Below are 22,155 nucleotides of genomic sequence, written 5' to 3'. Positions count from 1 at the left end.
CCACAAATAACACACTGCGGTTTTGACACTTCACCATCATTCATGGCTACAAAACTGAACTGAATGTATGAGGAGTCATATATTTTCAAGTAAAGCTAGTACGAATTCTTTTTGTTGACAATACTTCGGTTTCATTTACATTGCCGTCATCTGATTCAGAATTACTTGCGTGTTCAGCAACCGGATGTCTCTGCTTGATAAATATGTTGATTGGGCCTCGCTTCGCCATGTGTAAATTAGGCATAAAAATAATTAATATAAATTCCATTACCCCGGGTATATACTTAATTTATGATACTAGGATAAAAGCCGAATAAATGCAGTGGGAATGCTTTTAATTGAGAAATATGTGTGGAAGAACATTGATTAATAGGGTAAGTAATGTTAGGATAAGAAGATAATATACATTTTAAAATTAAATTGCAAACAGGATAATAATTGGAAAGTTAAGAGGGTTTGAACATATGGAAAGAATGAATAATGAACGTCAAAAATAAGATTTACCTATTTGAAAGATATGGAGTGAGAAAGCAAGGAATTTCGAGAACTTCCTGGCAGAAACATGTAGGTTTGATTCTAGAAGAGGGGGAGGCTATAAGTAAGAACAATGAGAGTGTGTATGAAATGATATATGGATATGGAGGAAGCGAGGATGTTATGCTCATACAAAACACATGGGATCTTTTCAGGAGGAAAAGGGAAATATGCCGCATTTATTGAAAATGCAACAGTTAGCATATGCTTTTCAGTCTCACACACACACACACACACACACACACACACACACACACACACACACACACACACACACACACCCCGAGTCCCGCCAGTTGTTGTTTATAGTTACCAGTCTGTTGTAGCTCGAGTCTATGTAATGGCCAGTTAGATTGAGCACGAGTGAGAAGCTGGGCTCTGTTGGTCGTGATCTGATGCTCCAAGGCTTTGCAGGACTGAACCCAGAGTTCCATGACAAAACACCCCAGCTTTATAGTTGTAAATTCCCATTTGAGTCCATGCATTTTGCAATGTCATCCTGTAATAGTTAGTCCTTAAGTGGTGTTAATCTTGGGGTTTTCTGCTGTTATCATTTGATGGTTATTTTCGGGCTTCCCATCGTTATCTCCTATTTGTTGTCTCGCCTTCGGGGGTGCCTGTCTCACCTCTGAGGTCATCAATGCTGCTAACATGTTTAGCATCCAATACAATGGATGTTTTCTGATTGTCTCCTGGTCTTTCCAAGTCCCTCACCTTTTTCTTTCAGAGTACCAGCTGTGTTAGTCTGTATCCGCAAAAAGAAAAGGAGTACTTGTGGCACCTTAGAGACTAACAAATTTATTTGAGCATAAGCTTTCATGAGCTACAGCTAACTTCATTGGATGCATGCAGTGGAAAATACAATAGGGGGAATTTATATACACAGAGAACAGAGTGTTACCATACATACAGGCATCCAATGAAGTGAGCTGTAGCTCACGAAAGCTTATGCTCTAATAAATTTATTAGTCTCTAAGGTGCCACAAGTACTCCTTTTCTTTTCACCATACACACTGTAACCAGAGTGATCAGGTAAGGTGAGCTATTACCAGCAAGAGAGGAAAAAAAAAAAAAACCCTTTAGTAGTGATAATCAAGGTGGGCCATTTCCAGCAGTTGAAAAGAACGTGTGAGGAACGGTAGGGGGGAAAAATAAACATGGGGAAATAGTTTTACTTTGTGTAATGACACATTCACTCCCAGTCTTTATTCAAGCCTAATTTAATGGTGTCTAGTATGCTCAAATAAATTCGTTAGTCTCTAAGATGCCACAGGTACTCCTTTTCTTTTTTCACTTTTTTCTTGACCATCTGGACAAGATGTAATGGCTTTCACACCTTATCTTTTCCTGATGCATTCATTCCTCATTCACACAAACAGTCTCTCACAGAAACCTTCAAAGGTATACAGACAGCAGTATTTTATATTCAGCAGAATACATTGTAAATCAAGCCTTGCTAAATCTTATAACTAAAACAATTCACATTAGGGTTTCAGGCCCTCAACATTTCTCTAATCTATTTATCATAGACACAATACAAAATCCTGTCTCTTACTAAAACTAAACTTTATAACAGGTCCTAATTGTAATGCATATTGGAAACAGGATCCCAGTCTCAGATAGTCATTCCTTTTTGTTATTCAAAAAGGGTGGCTGGCAGAATGAAATCAAAGTTTACATCAGTTCTTACAGTACAATTAGTACAATTATAAAATCCTGCTCCTACAAGGACTGTGTATTTGGCTATAGGTGTGTGGTGCTCAGTTGTCTCTATCTACTTCGTAAGGGATACGGCAGAATAGGATAGAAAATAATTATTAAAATTTATAATATTATTAGTACTTACATACTCAGATCAGTGGGTTCGGACGGGGTTCCAAATGACAAACGTGCAGAGATCCGTATGACGCTCTTTATTCAACTTCTTGATGGTAACTGCCAGTGGGGCGGGGTCTTTATATGCGAAGGAGTGGGGTAACTGCACGCTCGCACGTCTCATGCAAAACATGCTGTAGCGCTATGGCATAATTATCAATATTATATATGTGCTTCTGAAAACATAATATTATTTAATATTGTCGACTTTTATCGACTGATAATTATTCTTGGTGGAATTCCAGTGCGATTTTTAAATTATACTATTCTTTCTTTCTTGGAAACTCACCGCAGACCGGCAGCCAATGGCTCGTGGACCGGCACTGGTCCACAGACCACTACTTTGAGAAGCACTGGTCTAGGGGTCATGAAACCTTCAGGGTATAAAGAAACCTCCTCAATGGAGACTGACAATCAATGACAAGGCTTACTGAATGGGACATGAGCGAATTATAAATTTTATCAATAAGAATTTGTTTGCTAATACTTTTTAAAAGAGTTAAATGACCATTGTGTGTATATATATGCACTGGCTGGGAATACCAACTTCATCCTCTATAGTAAAAGAAGGCTAAACTTCATGTGCAGCTCTTTCAGGTTGAAGAAACATTTTTCAAATATTTTCTTCTTTTTGTCATTTGAAAGTGCAATATATAGGTTCAGGAGAATGCTGTCATTATGACACTACAGATGTACTTTGGATCTCCCCTTGCTCTGTCAAAGCTTGCTGCATTGTAGCAAAGGTCATCACAACCTCTGAGAGTGCTTGTGGTAGCACAGTGTAGATTTACAAAATACAAATTATGAAACTTGGCTGCATCTTGTCCCATTTCATAAACATAGCTTGATCTTTTTAACTGAAATGGGTTTGTCTCTTCCTTTAGAATCAGCTTCTTCATATGAGGCCTGATCCAAAGCCTGAAGAAATAATTGGAAAGACTCTTGCTGATTTCAGTAATTCAGAGTACATGATTCTCTTGAGCCAAATATCTTAAACTTGTTTACCGTTTAGTGCCAAGATATGAGAGGCCATTGTGTTTTTCTTCTGGAATATGTTGCACAATGTGAAGTATTGCATCTGTTTTCAATATTATTTGAGTTTCAAAGCTATTCTCTACTATAAACTCTGGCTGTGTTTTAAACTTTGTGTTTTCAGAAGTAAGTAAGCTAAAGTTTCATAAGAACTGGAAAGCAGTCTTTTTCTCACACATGTGGAATGAATTTTGTGATGTGCATCAATATGGAGGTGATGTGACACATCACCTTCATATTGATGCACATCACAAAATTCATGTGGCGGGGGTGGGGCCAAGGGGTTCAGAGTGTGGGAGGGGGCTCAGGGCCGGAGCAGAGGGTTAGGTTGCAGGGGTGTGAGGGTTCCGGCTGGGGATGCGGGTTCTGGGGTGGGGTTGGGGATAAGGGGCTCAGGGCCAGAGCAGAGGGTTGGGGTGTGTGTATGTGTGAGGGTTCTGGCTGAGGGTGTGGGCTCTGCGGTGGGGCCGGGAATGAGTGATTTGGGGTACAAGAGGGTGCTCTGGGGCTAAAGCAGGGAGAGAGGACTCCTCCCCTCCCCCCAGCTCTTTCTTCCTCTCCCTGCAGCAGCATCTGGGCTGGGGAGGAGAGGTGCCTTTCCCCGCCATGGCAGCTCCAGGGCTGGGGCCACAGGATAGGTGCCCCTCCACCGGTCACGGCAGGGCTGGGTTGGGGCTGGGGGCGGGGCACCCCTCCCCTAGCCATGGCAGGTCCAGGGCTGAGTTGAGGCCAGGAGAGGGACACCGCGACAGGTCTGAGCTGGGGCTGGGTTCAGTCCACCCCTCCCCGGCCGCGTCAGGTCTGGGGCTGAGTTGGGGCCGGAGGAGGGGCGCCTTGGCCCATCTACGGCAAGTCCAGGCCAGGCAGGTTCCCTGAGCGCCTGTGTGGCACTAAATAGGCTGCTATGTGGCTATGCAGCTGCATAGTTTACAGGGAACTTAGGTTACAGTTAGTAGCCAAATGAGCGGTTATTATGCCTAAGCAACTGGGTGTGCACATTAATTCAAAAGCAAATACTTAGGGAAGCTTAGATAAGACAACTTTTCATAAAATAATGGTACTTTTTGTGGTGTCAGAGTACTTCACGTGTGCCAAGCGTCCATTTGCTGTTCTTTCCTGGATGGGCAGAATGCCTGATCTTATGTTGTTTGCTTGTATTGTGTTCATAGAGATTGTGTATACCACAAAAAGGAGGCACAAGATAAGGAGGTTGAAGTTGTGTGTGTTTTCAATATGACCCACAACATGCTAGGCACTATAGAAGCACAAAGAAGACAGACTCTGCCCCAGAGAGTTAATATTATTTTTAAATTGAGGTTTTAGAATTGTAAGGAACTTTTACCAATAGACTTGAAGTATGCAGATGAACTAAAGGGGAGGACTGACTCTCGGCTGGTGTCATAATCCCACCATGCACTATGAAGGGCTGATCATAAGGCAGCAATAGGCAGAAGACGGTGTAGCGAAGGCAGAAAGCAGAGTAATCCTGATGGAATGGCTTTTCAGCTGATAGTACGCTTTAATTTCTAAACCAAATTGTTTTCCTTCAGAGTGGAGTAGGGTTCACAACCCTCCTGGTTTCGCCAGGAATCTTCTGGAATCAGACCATTGTTCCTTCTAATTTTTGACAGTCCGTGTGCGCAAAAAATTTCTTCTGTGCAAATTTTCGTGCGCGCGGTGTTTCGCCGTGTGCACAGGGTTTAGGATCTGTGTGCATTTGCACACACTTACAGCTTAAGAGGCAACAGTGAATCAGACTATCTCCCGGAGGCTACTGAAGCCAAACTGGGAAATTTTGGGCGCTAAAAATCCAGTGGCACAGCAGGGCTAAGGCAGGCTCCCTGCCTGCTCTGGCCCCACGCCACTCCTGGAAGTGGCTGGCACGACCCTGTGGCCTCTGGGCAGGGGCCGGGGGAGCGGATCTCTTCATGCTGCCCCTCTCCGACCACCAACTCCGCAGCTTCCATTGGCCGGGAACTGCAGCCAATGGGAGCTGTGGGGTGGCGCTTGCAGGCGCAGGCAGTGTGCAGAGCCCCCTGTCCCGCCCCAGGTGCCGCAGGGATGTGCTGGCCGCTTCTGGGGGCGGCGCGGGACTGGGACAATCCGGAAGCCTACCTTAGACCCCTGCGCCACCGACTGGGAGCCGCCCGAGGTAAGCGCCTCCTGGCCGGAGCCCTACCCTCTCCTGCACCCCAACCCCCTGCTCCAGTCCTGAGCCCCCTCCCATACCCAAACTCCCTCCCAGAGCCTGCACCCCACACCCCTTCCTGCACCGCTACCCCAGCCCAGAGCCCCCTCCTGCACCCAAGCTCCCTCCCAGAGTCCACACTCCTCACCTCCTTCTGCACCCCAATCTCCTGCCCCAGCCCTGAGCCCCCTCCTGCACCCAAACTCCTCCCAGAGCTTGCACCCTGCACCCCAACCCTCTGCCCCAGGCCTCAGCCCAGTGCCCCCTCCCACACTCTGAACCCCTTGGCCCCAGCCCAGAGCCCACACCCCCTCCTGCACCCCAACCCTCTGCGACAGAGGGAGGGGGGATGGAGTGAGCAGGGTGGGGCCTTGGAGACGGGGCTGGCCAGGGCAAGGGTGTTTGGGTTTCTGTGATTAGACAGTTGGCAATCCTAGAGTGGAGTTGTATTTACTTTTGCCATTAAATGTACTATTTGTGTATGTTATTGTAGCTCCTAAGCCCTAGTCTGCACTAGGAGTTGAGGTCAAATTTAGCAGCGTTAAATTGATTTAACCCTACACCCGTCCACACGACTAAGCCCTTTTTTTCGACTTAAGGGGCTCTTAAAATCGATTTCCTTACTCCACCCCCGACAAGGGGATTAAAGCTGAAATCGGCCTTGCCGGGTCGAATTTGGGGTACTGTGAACACAATTAGACGGTATTGGCCTCCAGGAGCTATCCCAGAGTGCTCCATTCTGACCGCTCTGGATGGCACTCTCAACTCAGATTCACTGCCTGTGAACTTTTGAATTTCATTTCCTGTTTGGCCAGCATGGCAAGCTGCAGGTGAGTGCAGAGCTCATCAGCAGAGGTGACCATGATAGAGTCCCAGAATCGCAAAAAAGCTCCAGCATGGCCCAAATGGGAGGTACGGGATCTGATTGCTGTATGGGGAGAGGAATCCGTGCTATCTGAACTCCGTTACAGCTTTCGAAATGCCAAAACATTTGTCAATCTCTCAGGGCATGAAAGACAGAGGCCATAACCAGGACCCGAAGCAGTGCCGCGTGAAACTTAAAGAGCCGAGGCAAGCCTACCAGAAAACCAGAGAGGTAAACGGCTGCTCCGGGTCAGAGCCCCAAACATGCCACTTCTATGATGAGCTGCATGCCATTTTAGGGGGTTCAGCCACCACTACCCCAACCGTGTCCTTTGACTCCTTCAATGGAGATGGAGGCAACACGGAAGCAGGTTTTGGGGACAAGGAGGAGGAGGATGATGATGATGATGAGGTTGTAGATGGCTCACAGCAAGCAAGCGGAGAAACCGGTTTTCCCAACAGCCAGGAACTGTTTCTCACCCTGGACCTGGAGCTAGTACCCCCCGAGCCCACCCCAGCCTGCCTCCCGGACCCGCCAGGTGGAGAAGGGACCTCTGGTGAGTGTACCTTTTTAAAATAGTTTACATGGTTTAAAAGCAAGCATGTTTAATGATTAATTTGCCCTGGCATTTTGGCCAGTACAGCTACTGGAAAAGTCTGTTAACATGTCTGGGGATGGAGTGGAAATCCTCCAGGGACATCTCCGTAAAGCTCTCCTAGATGTACTCCCAAAGCCTTTGCAAAAGGTTTCTGGGGAGGGCAGCCTTGTTCTGTCCACCATGGTAGGACACTTTACCACGCCAGGCCAGTAGCATGTAGTCGGGAATCATTACACTGCAATGCTTTGTTCTGCATGTTTGCTGGCATTCAAACAACATCCGTTCTTTATCTCTGTGTTATCCTCAGGAGAGTGATATCATTCATGGTCACCTGGTTGAAATAGGATGCTTTTCTTAAGGGGACATTCAGAGGTGCCAGTTCCTGCTGGGCTGTTTGCCTGTGGCCAAACAGAAATGTTCCCCACTGTTAGCCACAGGGAGTGGGGAGGGGTTAGCCACGCAGTGGGGGGAGGCAAAATGCGACCTTGTAACGAAAGCACATGTGCTATGTATGTAATGTTAACAGCAAGGTTTACCATGAAAGAGTGTACCCATAGTTCTATAAAATGTATCTTTTTCAATACCACTGTCCCTTTTTTTTTTCCTCCACCTGCTGCATGTGTTTCAAGGATCACAGGATCTTTTCCTTCCCAGAGGCTAGCGAAGATTAGAAGGTGAAAAAAATGCACTCACCATGAAATATTCTCTGAGCTCATGCTGTCCTCCCACACTGACAGAGCACAGACGAATTCATGGAGTCAGACAATGTCAGAGTGCAGGAAAGCACAAAATGACTGGGAGGAGAGGTGGTAGGCTGAAGAGAGTAAGTGGTGGGCTGAAGAGAGGGCTGAAGCTGAAAGGTGGCAGCAGCGTGATGAGAGGAGGCATGATTCAATGCTGAGGCTGCTGGAGGATCAAACTAATATGCTCCAGCATATGGTTGAGCTGCAGGAAAGGCAACTGGAGCACAGACCGCCGCTACAGCCCCTGTGTAACCAACCGCCCTCCTCCCAAGTTCCATAGCCTCCTCACCCAGACACCCATAGCCTCCAGCCACTCAGCCACCCATCCACCCCAGAGGATTGCCCAAGCAACAAAAGGTTGGCATTCAATAAGTTTTAAACTTTTAAAGTGCTGTGTGGCCTTGTCCTACCCTCCTCCACCCTGCCCCCCCCCCCCCCGGTGCTTCCCTCCTCCACCACCCCTCCCGGGCTACCTTGGCAGTTATCCCACTATTTGTGTGATGAATTAATAAAGAATGAATGAATGTGAAGCAACAGTGACTTTATTGCCTCTGCAAGTGGTGATCGAAGGGAGGAGGGGAGGGTGTTTAGCTTACTGGGAAGTAGAGTGAACCAAGGGGGTGGAGGGTTTCATCAAGGAGAAACAAACAGGACTTTTATACCGTAGCCTGGCCAGTCATGAAACTAATTTTCAAAGCTTCTCTGATGCGCACCGCACCCTCCTGTGCTCTTCTAACCGCCCTGGTGTCTGGCTGCGTGTAACCAGCAACCAGGCAATTTGCCACAACCTCCCACGCCACCATAAACGTCTCCCCCTTACTCTCAGATATTGTGGAGTGCACAGCATGCAGTAATAACAGTGGGAATATTGGTTTCGCTGAGGTCTAACCGAGTCAGTAAACTGCGCCAGCATGCTTTTAAACATCCAAATGCACATTCTACCACCATTCTGCACTTGCTCAGCCTGTAGTTGAACAGCTCCTGACTACTGTCCAGGCTGCCTATGTATGGCTTCATGAGCCATGGCATTAAGGGGGAGGCTGGGTCCCCAAGGATAACTATAGGCATTTCAACATCCCCAACGGTTATTTTCTGGTCTGGGAATAAAGTCCCTTCCTGCAGCTTTTGAAACAGATGAGAGTTCCTGAAGATGCGAGCGTCATGTATCTTTCCCGGCTAGCCAAAGTGGATCACAAGGGACGCTTCACCAACATCAACAAACGCTTGCAGCACCATTGAAAAGTATCCCTTGCGGTTTATGTACTCACCGGCTTGGTGCTCCGGTGCCAAGATAGGGATATGGGTTCCATCTATGGCCCCACCACAGTTAGAGAATCCCATTGCAGCAAAGCCATCCACTATGACCTGCACATTTCCCAGGGTCACTATCCTTGATATCAGCAGATCTTTGATTGCGTTGGCTACTTGGATCACAGCAGCCCCCACAGTAACAGATTTGCCCACTCCAAATTGATTCCCGACTGACCGGTAGCAGTCTGGCGTTGCAAGCTTCCACAGGGCTATTGCCACTCGCTTCTCAACTGCGAGGGCTGCTCTCATCTTGGTATTCTTGTGCCTCAGGGCAGGGGAAAGCAAGTCACAAAGTTCCATGAAAGTGCCCTTACGCATGCGAAGGTTTCGCAGCCACTGGGAATTGTCCCAGACCTGCAATGCTGTGTGGTCCCACCAGTCTGTGCTTGTTTCCCGGGCCCAGAATTGGCATTCCAGCGCATGAACCTGCCCCATTAGCACTATGATGCCCACATTGGCAGGGCCCATGCTTTGCGAGAAGTCTCTGTACATGTCCTCATCACTCTCGTCATCGCGCTGACGTCGCCTACTCACCCGGTTTCGCTTTGCCAGGTTCTGGTGCTGCATATACTGCTGGATAATGCGTGTGGTGTTTAATGTGCTCCTAATTGCCAAAGTGATCTGAGCGGGCTCCATGCTTGCTGTGGTATGGCATCTGCACAGAAAAAAGGTGCAGAACAATTGTCTGCTGTTGCTCTGATGGAGGGAGGGGCGACGGATGACATGGCTTACAGGGTTGGCTTACAGGGAATTAAAATCAACAAAGGGGGTGGCTTTACATCAAGGAGAAACAAAAACAACTGTCACACAGAATAGCCCCCTCAAGGATTGAACTCAAAATCCTGGGTTTAGCAGGCCAATGTGCAACCCAATGCTCAACTCACTGAGCTATCCCTCCCCCCAGTATTTTAGGCAGGACTGAATCTCCATTAAACTTTTCAAGATGCCTCTGACAGAACTCACCGAAATGATTGTCGGCCGTTGATTTCACGGAGGGAGGGAGGGAGGCGGGGAGCAAATGAATACAAAAGAATTATGGTGTATTTCTTGTTTTGATCCACTCCATCTATCGTTTTACATCTTTGACTGGCAGCAGACGGTGCAGTAGGACTGCTAGCCATCCTCATCTCCTGGCTGCTCAGCAGAAGATGGTGCAATAGGACCGCCGGCAGGACTAAAGAGAACGACTCACTCCTATTTTAGTCCCTGCGCCCATGTCTGCCCAGGTGCTCCTGATCGACCTTACCAAGGTGGCCAGGAGCACCTCAGACATGATGATGATGGTTATCAGGCCTGTTGCACCGTCTGCTGCCACAAGGCAATGGGCTGCTGCTGTGTAGCAATGCAGTACCGTGTCTGCCAGCACCCAGGAGACATACAATGACAGTGAGCTGAGCGGGCACCATGCTTGCCGTGGTATGGCGTCTGCACAGGTAACTCAGGAAAAAAGGCACGAAACGACTGTCTGCCGTTGCTTTCACGGAGGGAGGGAGGAAGGGAGGGCCTGATGACATGTACCCAGAACCACCCGCGACAATGTTTTTGCCCCATTAGGCACTGGGATCTCAACCCAGAATTCCAGTGGGCGGCAGAGACTGAGGGAACTGTGGGATAGCTACCCGCAGTGCAACACTCCAGAAGTCGACACTAGCCTCTGTACTGTGGAAGCACTCGGCCGAGTTAATGCACTTAGAGCATTTTGTGTGGGGACACACACAATCGACTATATAAAAACGATTTCTGAAAAAATGACTTCTATAAATTTGACCTAATTTCGTAGTGTAGACATACCCTAAGAGTCCTAGTCATGGACCAGGACCTTGTTGTGCTAGATGCTGTTCAAACACCGAACAAAAAGACCATCTGTCCCAAATAGGTTGCAATTGAAATAGAAGATAAGAGACAACAGATGGATACAGAAAGGCCAACAGGGGAGTACAGGGAAACAATGAGACAGTATTGGTCAGCATTAAAGGCAGTGGTTTGGGCATACCAGCAAACTGCTGGCATTATTTTTTATTTTTTTTTAATAAATGGCAATGTGAACTAACTTGATGTATTACTTATAAGATAGTAACCACATTTTAGAGTAACAATGACTTTAACTGGGACCCTCTGGGTATAAATTATATTAGTAGGCTGAGTTACTATGTTGGCTTAAGAATTTTCTTTCTCTCTCCCCCACCAAATCCTGTGTAAGTGTGCATATGTCCTTGTGCTTTGGCGAAGTGCATTCCCTGCCATAGGTGAACTAGCCAACTCCATAAATGAGGTGAAAGCACCATAATACCATTTGACTAACATTATTTGGAAATAAACAGGTAGCAGAGGAGCATTCAGGTGAAAAGTGCAATACAGGAGGTAGGTAAGATCCATAACTTCACCTCTGTTTTATTACTCTTCAGAATGTTGTTGTTACTTTGCACTACTACACACAGACCCCATAGTGCTAGTTCTACCAACATAAAGCAAAATAAGGAACTGTGATGTTTTGAAAACTTATTATTATATAAATGCCATCACTAAAATTCCTATGACCCTCCTGATGAAATGACAAAATCTACCTATTGGCCTTCAAACTACTGCCAATTCAGTACAGTATTTGTACTCTTATCATTATGTGCAGTTGCTTGCAGATCAGTAATAAATTTAGTAGTCTGTCTAGAGCTGACAAATTGTGCACTTCTTGTTTGTTTGCTTTTGTATAATAATGATTCTCTGAGACTAAGCCCCTTAGCATTTTGTGCATTCAAAACCATTACAAATAATTGTCACATACATTCACTTTACTGGAGGATTTAAAAAACAAAACACCATAAAAGCATACATGTGCTTGTTCACAGTGTCAAATTCTCTTTATACTTGCCCATATAGTTCCATATCTTTTATGGTGTAAAACAATTTTCTCTTCTCTCTTCACCCTCTCCTAAGCTCCCCTCCCCCAGCCTATAGCAACAAATACTGGAGTGTAAATGTAAAAAACCAAAAATGAGCGCAAAACCAGCCACTGATATGCCAATGTGAAAATGAGAAAAGGATTGAGACCTACAAATACTTGACAGTCTGTTAGAAAACCATTCCTAGGCAACACTGACACTTTCCTATATTAGATCTTGTATCAGTTTTGGATAGGGGAAGAGTTGCTGTTTGAAAAAGATTTTGAAAAGAAACAACACAGATATTAGGATTTTTAAAAAACTCTTAGATTTATAAAAAATCACATTATTTTCTCTGATTTGTAACATGTTCTGAAATAAACTTAATTCTGAGCATTGCCCCAGTATGTCTGTCATTTTGGTGAAAGTAAACTGCTTTGGGATTAGCAAAACACATTTGTGTGGAGATAATTAGTGAATAGTAAGTTAGATTCTCTATTGGTGTTGATTGTCAAAACTACAGAGAGCGAGAGAAAGCGGAAGAGATGGTGTCATGGTATATACAATATGTGGGAATACACATAACATATTTTATCTGATGGTCTTGTTTCTTACACATATCAAGATTTATAAAAATGCCGATTGGGAGTTAGGCTCTCTTTTGGTTTGGGAGAAATGCTTTTTTTTTTTTAAGTCATGTTGGAGGGATTAGCTTGGAAGAGGGATAGTATAAAATCCTGTGGTCATGACCATAAACAATGAGTGCAAACCTCATATAGAATAAACTGAAGGAGGATCACCTCTTTGAAAATGAACAAAAATACCATTTCTGTATAGTATCCTATATCTTTCTAAAAAACAAATCTTGATGAGTTTTCTGAGATTTCTGAAACTTGCAGGGTGATATTCCCTTCCAGCTTTTCTGAAAGCTGTGACTAAACTGCACCAAAATAAGGAAAACATGTTTTTCCCCCCAGTAATGCTAATAATACTTCTACACAATAACATGTTATATATAGCACCTTTCATCTGAGGATGCTAACTGAAATCTGTAGTAAACATTCAGTTAAGGAGCTACTGCCTGCCTCTGATATCCTTTCCTTTAGATGAACAGAGGAGAGGAAATGCTGAACTGAAGTTTGTAATTGATGCTTCCTTTTGAAGTGGAAAGTTTTTAGTTCTAATTCCCATGGCAAGATAAGTCTGTAGTGATATGCAGATAAAAACAGACTATTTCATCACTTACGAGTAAATATTAGGACAGGATAGAATTAAATGTGATTTCAGTTATGCTCTCTACTTCCTTTCTATTTATAGTGATAGGCATGGTTCACTGGCTGTTACTTCTGTTAAAAGACAATTCACTAGCTGATGCTAAATGGAGTTTCCTTCTTTTCTGAACAAATATTTTTCCTATATGTTTAGTGTATTTAGCCATCTTAGATTACATTACTGTAAACTGAATCTGGATTTTAAAAAGCATGTATACCAAATCCATCAAAAATGTCTGGATTTGGTGTACAACATGATTATCAACAATTCAGTTTTTCATCTAGTGGCACGAATAGTGAGAGGAAAACAAAAATAGTTCTAAGTACACAGGTTTTAGCCCCATATTCTTTAAATCAAAGGTCTGTTTTGGTTTCAAATGAGGCTTTTTTGGTTTAGTACTTGTTGCTTTCTGTTTTGTTTTTTTAATTAAAAAAGGCAACTGATGGAAAATACACAACAAACTTTATTTACAATACTGGTTTGATCTAGAATTGGAGTCAATAATATAGGTAAAATCTGACGGGAAGTCTTCTGAAAGAGTTTAAGTAAAAAGTCTAAGTCTAAGTAACCTGACTCTTAAAGTTTATGAGAGAGGCAGTGTAGGTGAGGTAATATCTTTTACTGGACAAAAGTCTGTTGGTGGAAGGTACCAGCTTTCAAGCTTCACTGAGCCCTTCTTCAGATCTTCACTTGATCTGAAGAAGAGCTCTGTGAAACTCGAAAGCTTGTAGCTTGTACCACCAGAAGTTGGTCTTTAATAAAAGATATTTTCTACCTTGTCTCTCTCATTTTCTGGGACCAACATGGCTATAACAACAGTCTTTAAATTTATGTAAGAAAGTGCTCTAGCTATGAAGGAGCTTTTATCTAATGACTGAAGAACACTTCCTTTGAGTGTAGAATTCTTGTAAATTTCAATATTCTTGCCACTGAGAGAGAAATAGGCAGTCAGAGTGAAAGGGTGGAAAGAGTTCTATCCATGTGCCCGCCAGCCAGAACATTGTCTTTTTCAAATAGCATCTGTTGACAGGTGGGTTTCAAAATGAGAAAACTGTCATATTCAGGAATCAGCAAATTGTGTATGATTACTTTCTTAATTGTGCTTTATGACTGAGTTAATGAATCAAAGAATACATTTAGGATTTAAAATATTGTAGATTAGTTTGTAATTTCAATTGGCCCTATTTTTAATTTATATTTTATTGATTTTTTTTTTCAAAAATAAGGGGAAAATGGGGGGAGAGGGAGACAAAAGAAAAATAAGTAAAGGAAGGAAGGGAAGCTGGGAGAGAAAAAGAGAGCGACATTGCAGTTTCCATCTGCTCGAGATTAATCAAAGATTTCTAAAAAAATTTCATATTTATCTAAGATCCCTCTTCTCAAGAATGTTACCTGCTTTTCATGTCAGCCAAGTTGCTGAGCCAAGCTTCTGTGCCTGGAGGCAGCCTGCTTTTCCAGCTGAGGAATATGAATTGTTTGACTACAAGCACTGCTCTAGAGAACCAAGCTTTCCATGAGTTGGATAGTTTCTAAGATGATGGGCTGTATCCCAAAACACCATTTTGGGAAATGAGTTTTAAAGAGATACCTATTATCATATTGATCATCCTGCTGTGTTCTGGAGCCACAGGACTGCCTGCCTGACTAAGGATAAAGGCTGTATGATAATGGTGCAAGTTGGGAAAATGGAAGCTTCTGGATGTTATTGGGAACTGCAGTTTACACAAAGCCACTCTTGGCTTCCCACTCTCAAGAGAAATGTTTTTAAAATGTCATTAATTTTCCTAAAATAAAGCCGACGAATAGTATCTGGGAATCCTCTCAGGATATGCAATATTCTGGGAAACACATTCATTTTAATAATACTAATTTTGCCTCAAAGGCTTAGGGTTTACTATATGCCCAGATCTCTTGCTGCCTGGGCTAAAATGGGCTCTAGATAATTTTTGACCAGATTCTCAATCTCATTGGGGATGAGCATCCCTAAATATTTCATAAAAAGAAAAGGAGTACTTGTGGCACGTTAGAGACTAACAAATTTATTCGAGCATAAACTTTCGTGAGCTACAGCTCACTTCATCACTTTATCAAAATATTTCATATGTTTGGGATGCCACCTAAAATTCCAGTTGTCAGAGATTCCCTATTAGCATTTTGCTTATGCCCAGAATTTGCTTTTTCCTTATTGATTTTATATCCCCAGAGGTGTCCAAATGCATTTATTAGTTTTAATAGAATCTTCAGGTTTGGATAGTAGGCCAAGAGCATTGTCAACATAAAGCATGATCTTGTGCTCCGTTACACTTACCTTGATTCCATGTATATGTTGTTTTCTTCGGACAACAATAGCTAACGGTACTAGGGGTAGGTCAAACTACAGAGGTCAAACTGCAACCCTGTCGTGTACCCCTTTGAATTGGGAATGGTTCTGAGATAATGCTATTAGTAACCACACTGGAAAATGGATTCATATAAAGAAGTTTAATCCAGAAGATAAACTGAGTACCAAATCCGAATGTAGCAAGTATTTAAAAAAGGTAAGGACAGGATACACAGTCAAAGGCCTTCTCTGCATCCAGGAACATGGCAGCAAGAAGATCCTTTGACTCCCTCGAAACTGCAGTGATGCTAATCATTTGACTCAAACTGTCAGATCTATGTCTGTGATGGATGAACCTCACCTGATTTACATGAATAATTTGGGATAGGATTTTATCAAGCCTTTTGAAAGGGCAGTAGCTAATATTTGGGTGTCACAGTTGATGAGTGAGCTTCACCTTTATTTACCATGCACCCTGGGATCTTTAGCATATCTGGGGATGACTGAAACAACAGCTTCCCTTAAAGTGTGAGAGAGTGTATTATAATTCCTGGCTTCATTTTACATATCCAATAATTTGGGAGCCAAGACTCTATTTTTTTCAGTATGTGTACAGTCTGTACACTTTAAACAGATAGTTTTAGTACAGTAATTAAGTTTGACAGGAGGGATTGGAAGTTAAAGAATGATCATTCTGAATGGCAAGTAAGCAGAAGGCAAAAATGGATCGGACAGTAAACCTGCCCTTTGTTTTACATTAATGTTAAGAGATGCAGCCCAATTTTATTTTATTTTAATTTGATAGATTTATTTTTTTTGCTATAAACTTTCTGTGGAATGATATTCATAAGTATAGAACTTGGTTTTTAACATCTTATTAAATGTCTCGATGTTGAATTCACTGACTAGGTGACGGTCTCTTGTATCAACTGCAGTAAGTATGAAAGTTGCTGATCAGTACTTTGATGGGTGATTGGGGTCTGACAAACACCAGTGTGTGAATTTAGCTGACATAATAGGCATACAGTTAAAGGAAGAGGTAAATAAGTAAGTTAATGAAAATGGAGTTCTTTTTAAAAGTAAAATTTAAATATTATTGTGTTAAGTACAAAGATTGAAAGGATTAATTTTTATCTCAAAAAGTACAAAAAATTGGTTTCTTTGGATTTATCAAGCCCAAATATGGCATTGAATAAAATCTTTCACTACTGAATCATTGAATAAAATCTTTCACTACTGAATCATAGGACTGGAAGGGACCGTAAGAAGTCATCTAATCCAGTCTCCTGCACTCATGGCACTCAAGTATTATCTAGACCTGTGTGCAGGGAACTTGTTCCGCCGCTTGTGCAGGGAAAGCCCCTGGCGGGCCGGACCGGTTTGTTTACCTGACGTGTCCGCAGGTTCAGCCGATCGCGGCTCCCAGTGGTCGCGGCTCCCAGTGGCCGCGGTTCGCTGCTCCAGGCCAATGCGTGGGCCGAGGGACATACTGGCCGCCGCTTCCAGCAGCTCCCATTGTCCTGGAGCAGCGAACCGCGGCCACTGGGAGCCGCGATCGGCCGAACCTGCGGACGTGGCAGGTAAACAAACTGGCCCAGCCCGCCAGGGGCTTTCCCCGCACCAGCGGCGGAACAAGTTTGGGAACCACTGATCTAGACCATTCCTAGTGGAAGAAGTGGTCCTAGTGAAGTGGAAGAACAGAATATTGAGGGGTGTGTGTGTGTGTGTGTGTGTGTAATCCTGCAAGTGAAAGGATTTTATCTTTTGAAACCTTTTTTTATTGAAAGTGTGTATATTCTTGTTGTAGATAACTTTTTTCTCTAATAACCTACCTAAATCCAAGCAAGGGTGACACAATACTTACCCCAATACATAGCTTTTTATCCATTTGATATTGCTGTAAGTCTCCTGTATTGACATAATTGAGACGTTTTCTGTGCCATTCTCATCAAAATACAGCTCTGAGGATAATTAAGTATCTATCCAGGCTTGTCAACATCAGCTTCATTCAGGAGGTGTCAAAGTTCATCTTCAAAACCCGGAAACTGATCTGAGATCAGTTAGTGGCTGTGCCATAAAAACTGAAATGCAAAGATTTAAGCTCAAGGAAGTAGCAAACTTTTTTTATGCAAATAACCTCTCCATTCACACTATTTCACTGGGGTTGTTGTGTGACTTACTTTAATACACCTACATAACCTTTCGTCAGTTTAAAAAAAAAAAAATCTTGCAAACTTGCATCCTACAAGGTACTAGTTATGTGTACAGTACAATAAGGGTATAGGTATTTATTTGCCTTGTACTCTGTCTTTTGTTCCTATGAGGAGGGTATATACTTAGCAGGCTTCTTGTACATTTTAAATTATAAATCTGTCTTGCCTATAAGAACAAAACAGATGAGCTTTAAAAAAAAAACAGTCACACAATCTTTCTCTATTGTTTGTGAACATCAATATGATAACCAATTTCCTGAACATGTTTATGTAGGGTTGTCCAGCAGTAATGGAGTGGAGCTGTTATTTGAAATACAAGACTTAAAAGTATTTTTTGAAAATGATAAATTAAACTTTCTTAGTAGTGTTATGTGAATGAAATGTGAGTATTTTTAAAAATCCACTCCATGTGGAAAATGTTCATTGAAGAAAGTCAAGTAATCTAAGGTACCTAAGCAATTCTGCTGAAGAATAGACTTTGGCAGATTTACATAAGGATATCATTTAACAGACATTGCTGTATGTGTCTCAGTGGCATTCTATATTTTTATGTTTCATTTATTGACCAATTTCTCTTTACTTGGTTGTTTTTTATAAATATGCCTTTTATTATTTTTAGGAAACTACTTTGTTACTGAGACCCAAAAGGTATTATATAATCTTTTATTTTAAAAAAAAAAAAAAAAGCTTGCTTGTAGCAACATCCTACACATGAATATTAGCAGCTGCACTGGAAAACGTATACGCGGCCAGTATTGACTGTCATCAGAAATAGCCACAAATATTTGTATAGCTCTATACTTGGAAATGTTTCTTATGACACTGTTAATGACTGCAGTAATGCTAGTTTAGATTATGAAGCAATGTTGGTCACACTATAGTTAAAATAGCAACTGAGGTTGTCCATTTGTAAGCCTGTTTTTTGTGGGGGAGGGACTTACACTCCTTTAAAAGCACAAAAATCTCAGTGACCTCACCATTGGTCTATTGGATCTGGGGCCAGGGTAAAGTTTTTTTTACCAAATTTGAAGTGAAATTGACACGGGTCCCTGAATTAAAGTTCCTAAATTTACAGGTGTTCCCTGGATTTAAAAAAAAACCCACTATTTTTTTTGCCCATTTGGAGCAGAAATCAGGCAAGAAATAAAACTTGCTGTATTGGATTTCCCTAGCAGTGATCTAGAAGATAGTCAACTAAATTTCGGTGCTTAAGGTCTAACTTCAGAAGTTTAACTCTTGCATTTGTAACATCTCTAGGGAATGTCAGCTAGCAAACATTTCAAACTGTGGGGTGCTCCCTCTGGTGGTGCACAACAAGCTGAAGGACTTGACTGGTTATGAATTTTTTCTTGTTTCTTCAGGGTAACCAGTGTGTGTTGGTCCAAACTGGACACCATCAAGGTCCCCTCCTTTGCCCTGTGCCAAGGGGGCTGTGCCTGGGACATGAATCTCCAAAGGGGGACTCGGCAAAAAAAAGTTTGGGGACCTCTGGTCTAGCACATTCAATGACTGCTGGAGATTGACATTCAGTTTTTGTAGAGGGAAAAAGTTTAACCCTATTCCATAGAGGGAGACTTGAAAATGTAACCCAATCACTAGGGTGATTGTCAGTGGAGGATGGGATAGAATTTTTCTTTCAGAAGGTTCCTAAGGCTGTAAAGTGGCACAAGCATAAAGCATTCTGTTCTTCATGATCACAGATAAAATGAGGTTATGGTTCAAGACAATAATATGACCTGATTTTTCTAAAGGTATCTCTTACAGGAGTCTGAGTAGCGGCCGTGTTAGTCTGTATTCGCAAAAAGAAGAGTACTTGTGGCACCTTAGAGACTAAATAAATAAATTTGTTAGTCTCTAAGGTGCCACAAGTACTCCTTTTCTTCTTACAGGGGTGGAGTTAATATACTTGTTTAAGTGAAGCCTTAACTTTGCTTTTCCTTGGTTTTATAAAAATAAAAAGTATTCTTCTAAAGTAATATACTCTCAGACAACTGCACCTTTAATGAAGCTTTATGTGAAGGGACTAGTGCATCTCTTTTGTGCCATATTTATTAAACATAATTGATTTTAGAGCAGGTCAAATTTTATTTTCAGTCCTGAAATGCTGTTTTGACTGTGTTTGTTCTGCCTTGTTTGCTTTTGAAATCATTCATGTGACTCTTGTTTGGAGAGGAATGGCTACTCTATATATGGATACCCGTGTTTGCATGTGAGCAAGGGCATTTGTGTGCAAACAGGAGTGTTCACTAGTTATCTGATTTTTTTTTTTCCTTCTCCCTTTTATTTAAAAGTTTGCCATCCAGCCAAGGAGCAGAAACAGTATAGTGTATCTTAGGTGAACTCACACACCACAAATAGTAAATACAGTATTCAAGTTGAACAGTTGAGCACAAACAACCCATTGGTTGAAAAATGTTGTTCCAAGCTACCCGGTGAATAGTTACAAATAAACGTTAATCGAAATTGGGAGCAGTTAAAGTATGATTTACAAAAAGAAAGGGATAAGTTTCCCACAAATAATTACCTCAAAGAAATTGTTCATCTGTATGTCCCAGTTCAGCAAGGTATATAAGCACATGCTTAACATTAAACACCTTCCCAAATTTGGTCCTTAATTTGTCTCTCTGTCAATGAGCCTGTCTGATGCCCACATTTGTGAATGATGTGCTTCGCTTGAATTTTCCATGGTAGATATATTATAATTACTGTTCCAGACTCTCTTTCTGTTTTGCGGATGTAAATATTAATAAGGCATAATTACGCCAAAGTGTGACTTGGAGTTCAAGTACATTCTTTCACAAATTGGGCCAGAGCCGTAACAGTTTAGAATTCACAACACATTAGAATGTTGTTCTTTAAAAAAGCAAAACCAAAACTTAGATATTGCTCCCAGCAGAGTTAAAGGATTTATTTTCTTGTCTTCTAATAAATGCAGATTGGTTCAGTAGAAATTATGTAGAGCTCTTCTGTAATCCTTATTGTGTAATAGGAAGCTGAAGAAACAAATTACCTTATTGTTGCTTGCACTAATAGTAGGCTCTTGACACGAACTGTACCTTTTGCTCTAACAGCCTCATTCATTTCCTTCTACTCCATACAAATAGATTTCAGGTTGTATATTCTTAAAGCTGAAGCCAGACAAAGCTATTCCGTAGAAGAACATTATTCATTCAGAAGAACATTAGACTTCTGCAACCACACAATTGACATCTGTTGGTGTCATTGTTATGGTTTCATGCTGTTTCTGATTCATGGCAAAAACCTTTGCCTTTCATTCTAAAAGTTACATCACGGTGACTAATGCTAACTGTAAAGACGTTCAGATTCTGTTATTAGCTGTTTGTATACACAAGCTAAATTTATACCTTAGTTTATTTTTCCTACATAGTCTTGCATAGCAAGTGCAACTTGTTCTGACCTGTTAAAGCAGGTCAAAATAGTATCTAGGTAGGCTTTTATAAATCAGAAATATGTAATATAACTTCATAGAGAATGCACTTCATCTCAGTTGAACTGAAGATTTCAGCTGAGATAAAATCCTATTCCCTGAATGTTTGTTTGTTTTTTCCACAGCAACACATTTTTCCTTCTTTTCAGTCTTTTGTTTTGCTTACCTAGTACTTTGCCTTCAGGTAATAAAATATATTATCTTTAGTCACCCGAATGTGACTTGACTCATATTTATGAAGTTCTCAGAGCTAGTGTCCACCTTTGTCACTGATATAGGGGAATTCTTGAATAAGCATGTTGAATTAAATAGGAAATGACTGACCTATGACGAAGCCAAATGTTTAGAGGACACTTGAGAAGTGCATTTACCAGTGCTACTGCATGGTTTGGCTCAGTGGTCAGACTGTTACATATTTGTAAAGAATGTTTAAAAATTGAATTTGAAAGATCTGATGTATTTTAGGGACTTTTTTTTTTAAGGTCCTTAACTGTATGCTTTGTAGATGTAGTACCCAACCCCAGTGTTTCAGAGCACTGATGCTAGCTCGCATTATGGTGGGTTTTTGTAGTGCCACCCACAACCTCATAGCCACTTGTGGCTACTTTTTTCTAAGCTTTGAGAGGTCTCCATAACTTCAAATCCACAGAATGTGTTTGACCCATACACATTGGACTAATGGAAGTATTTTTTCCTTCCTGTTAACTTGTTTTAAAGATATAAATATCCAGACACTACTTAATTCAGTAGGTCTAAGATTCTAATTCTAAACAAAATTTATTTTCCAGGTATTGATTACAAGACGACAACAATACTTCTGGATGGCCGTCGAATAAAACTACAGCTGTGGTAAGTGTTTGTTCCATTGTTCTTCCTCAGT

The 22,155-nt window shown here is 42.1% G+C and overlaps 1 protein-coding gene across 2 annotated transcripts in view; it reads left to right on the top strand.

Moving 5' to 3' along the window:
- RAB40B (RAB40B, member RAS oncogene family) overlaps window positions 1–22,155 on the top strand; it is a 63,920-nt gene that overhangs the window by 20,804 nt on the left and 20,961 nt on the right. For both annotated transcript variants that reach the window (XM_038372319.2, XM_043497429.1), the window contains one exon: window positions 22,064–22,124. In XM_038372319.2, coding sequence (XP_038228247.1) covers window positions 22,064–22,124 — 61 coding nt within the window. The remainder of the gene's footprint in view (window positions 1–22,063; window positions 22,125–22,155) is intronic.

Source organism: Dermochelys coriacea, chromosome 14 (genome assembly GCF_009764565.3).
Source record: "Dermochelys coriacea isolate rDerCor1 chromosome 14, rDerCor1.pri.v4, whole genome shotgun sequence".
NCBI lineage: Eukaryota > Metazoa > Chordata > Testudines > Dermochelyidae > Dermochelys > Dermochelys coriacea.
This window is presented reverse-complemented; position numbering and strand designations above follow the sequence as displayed.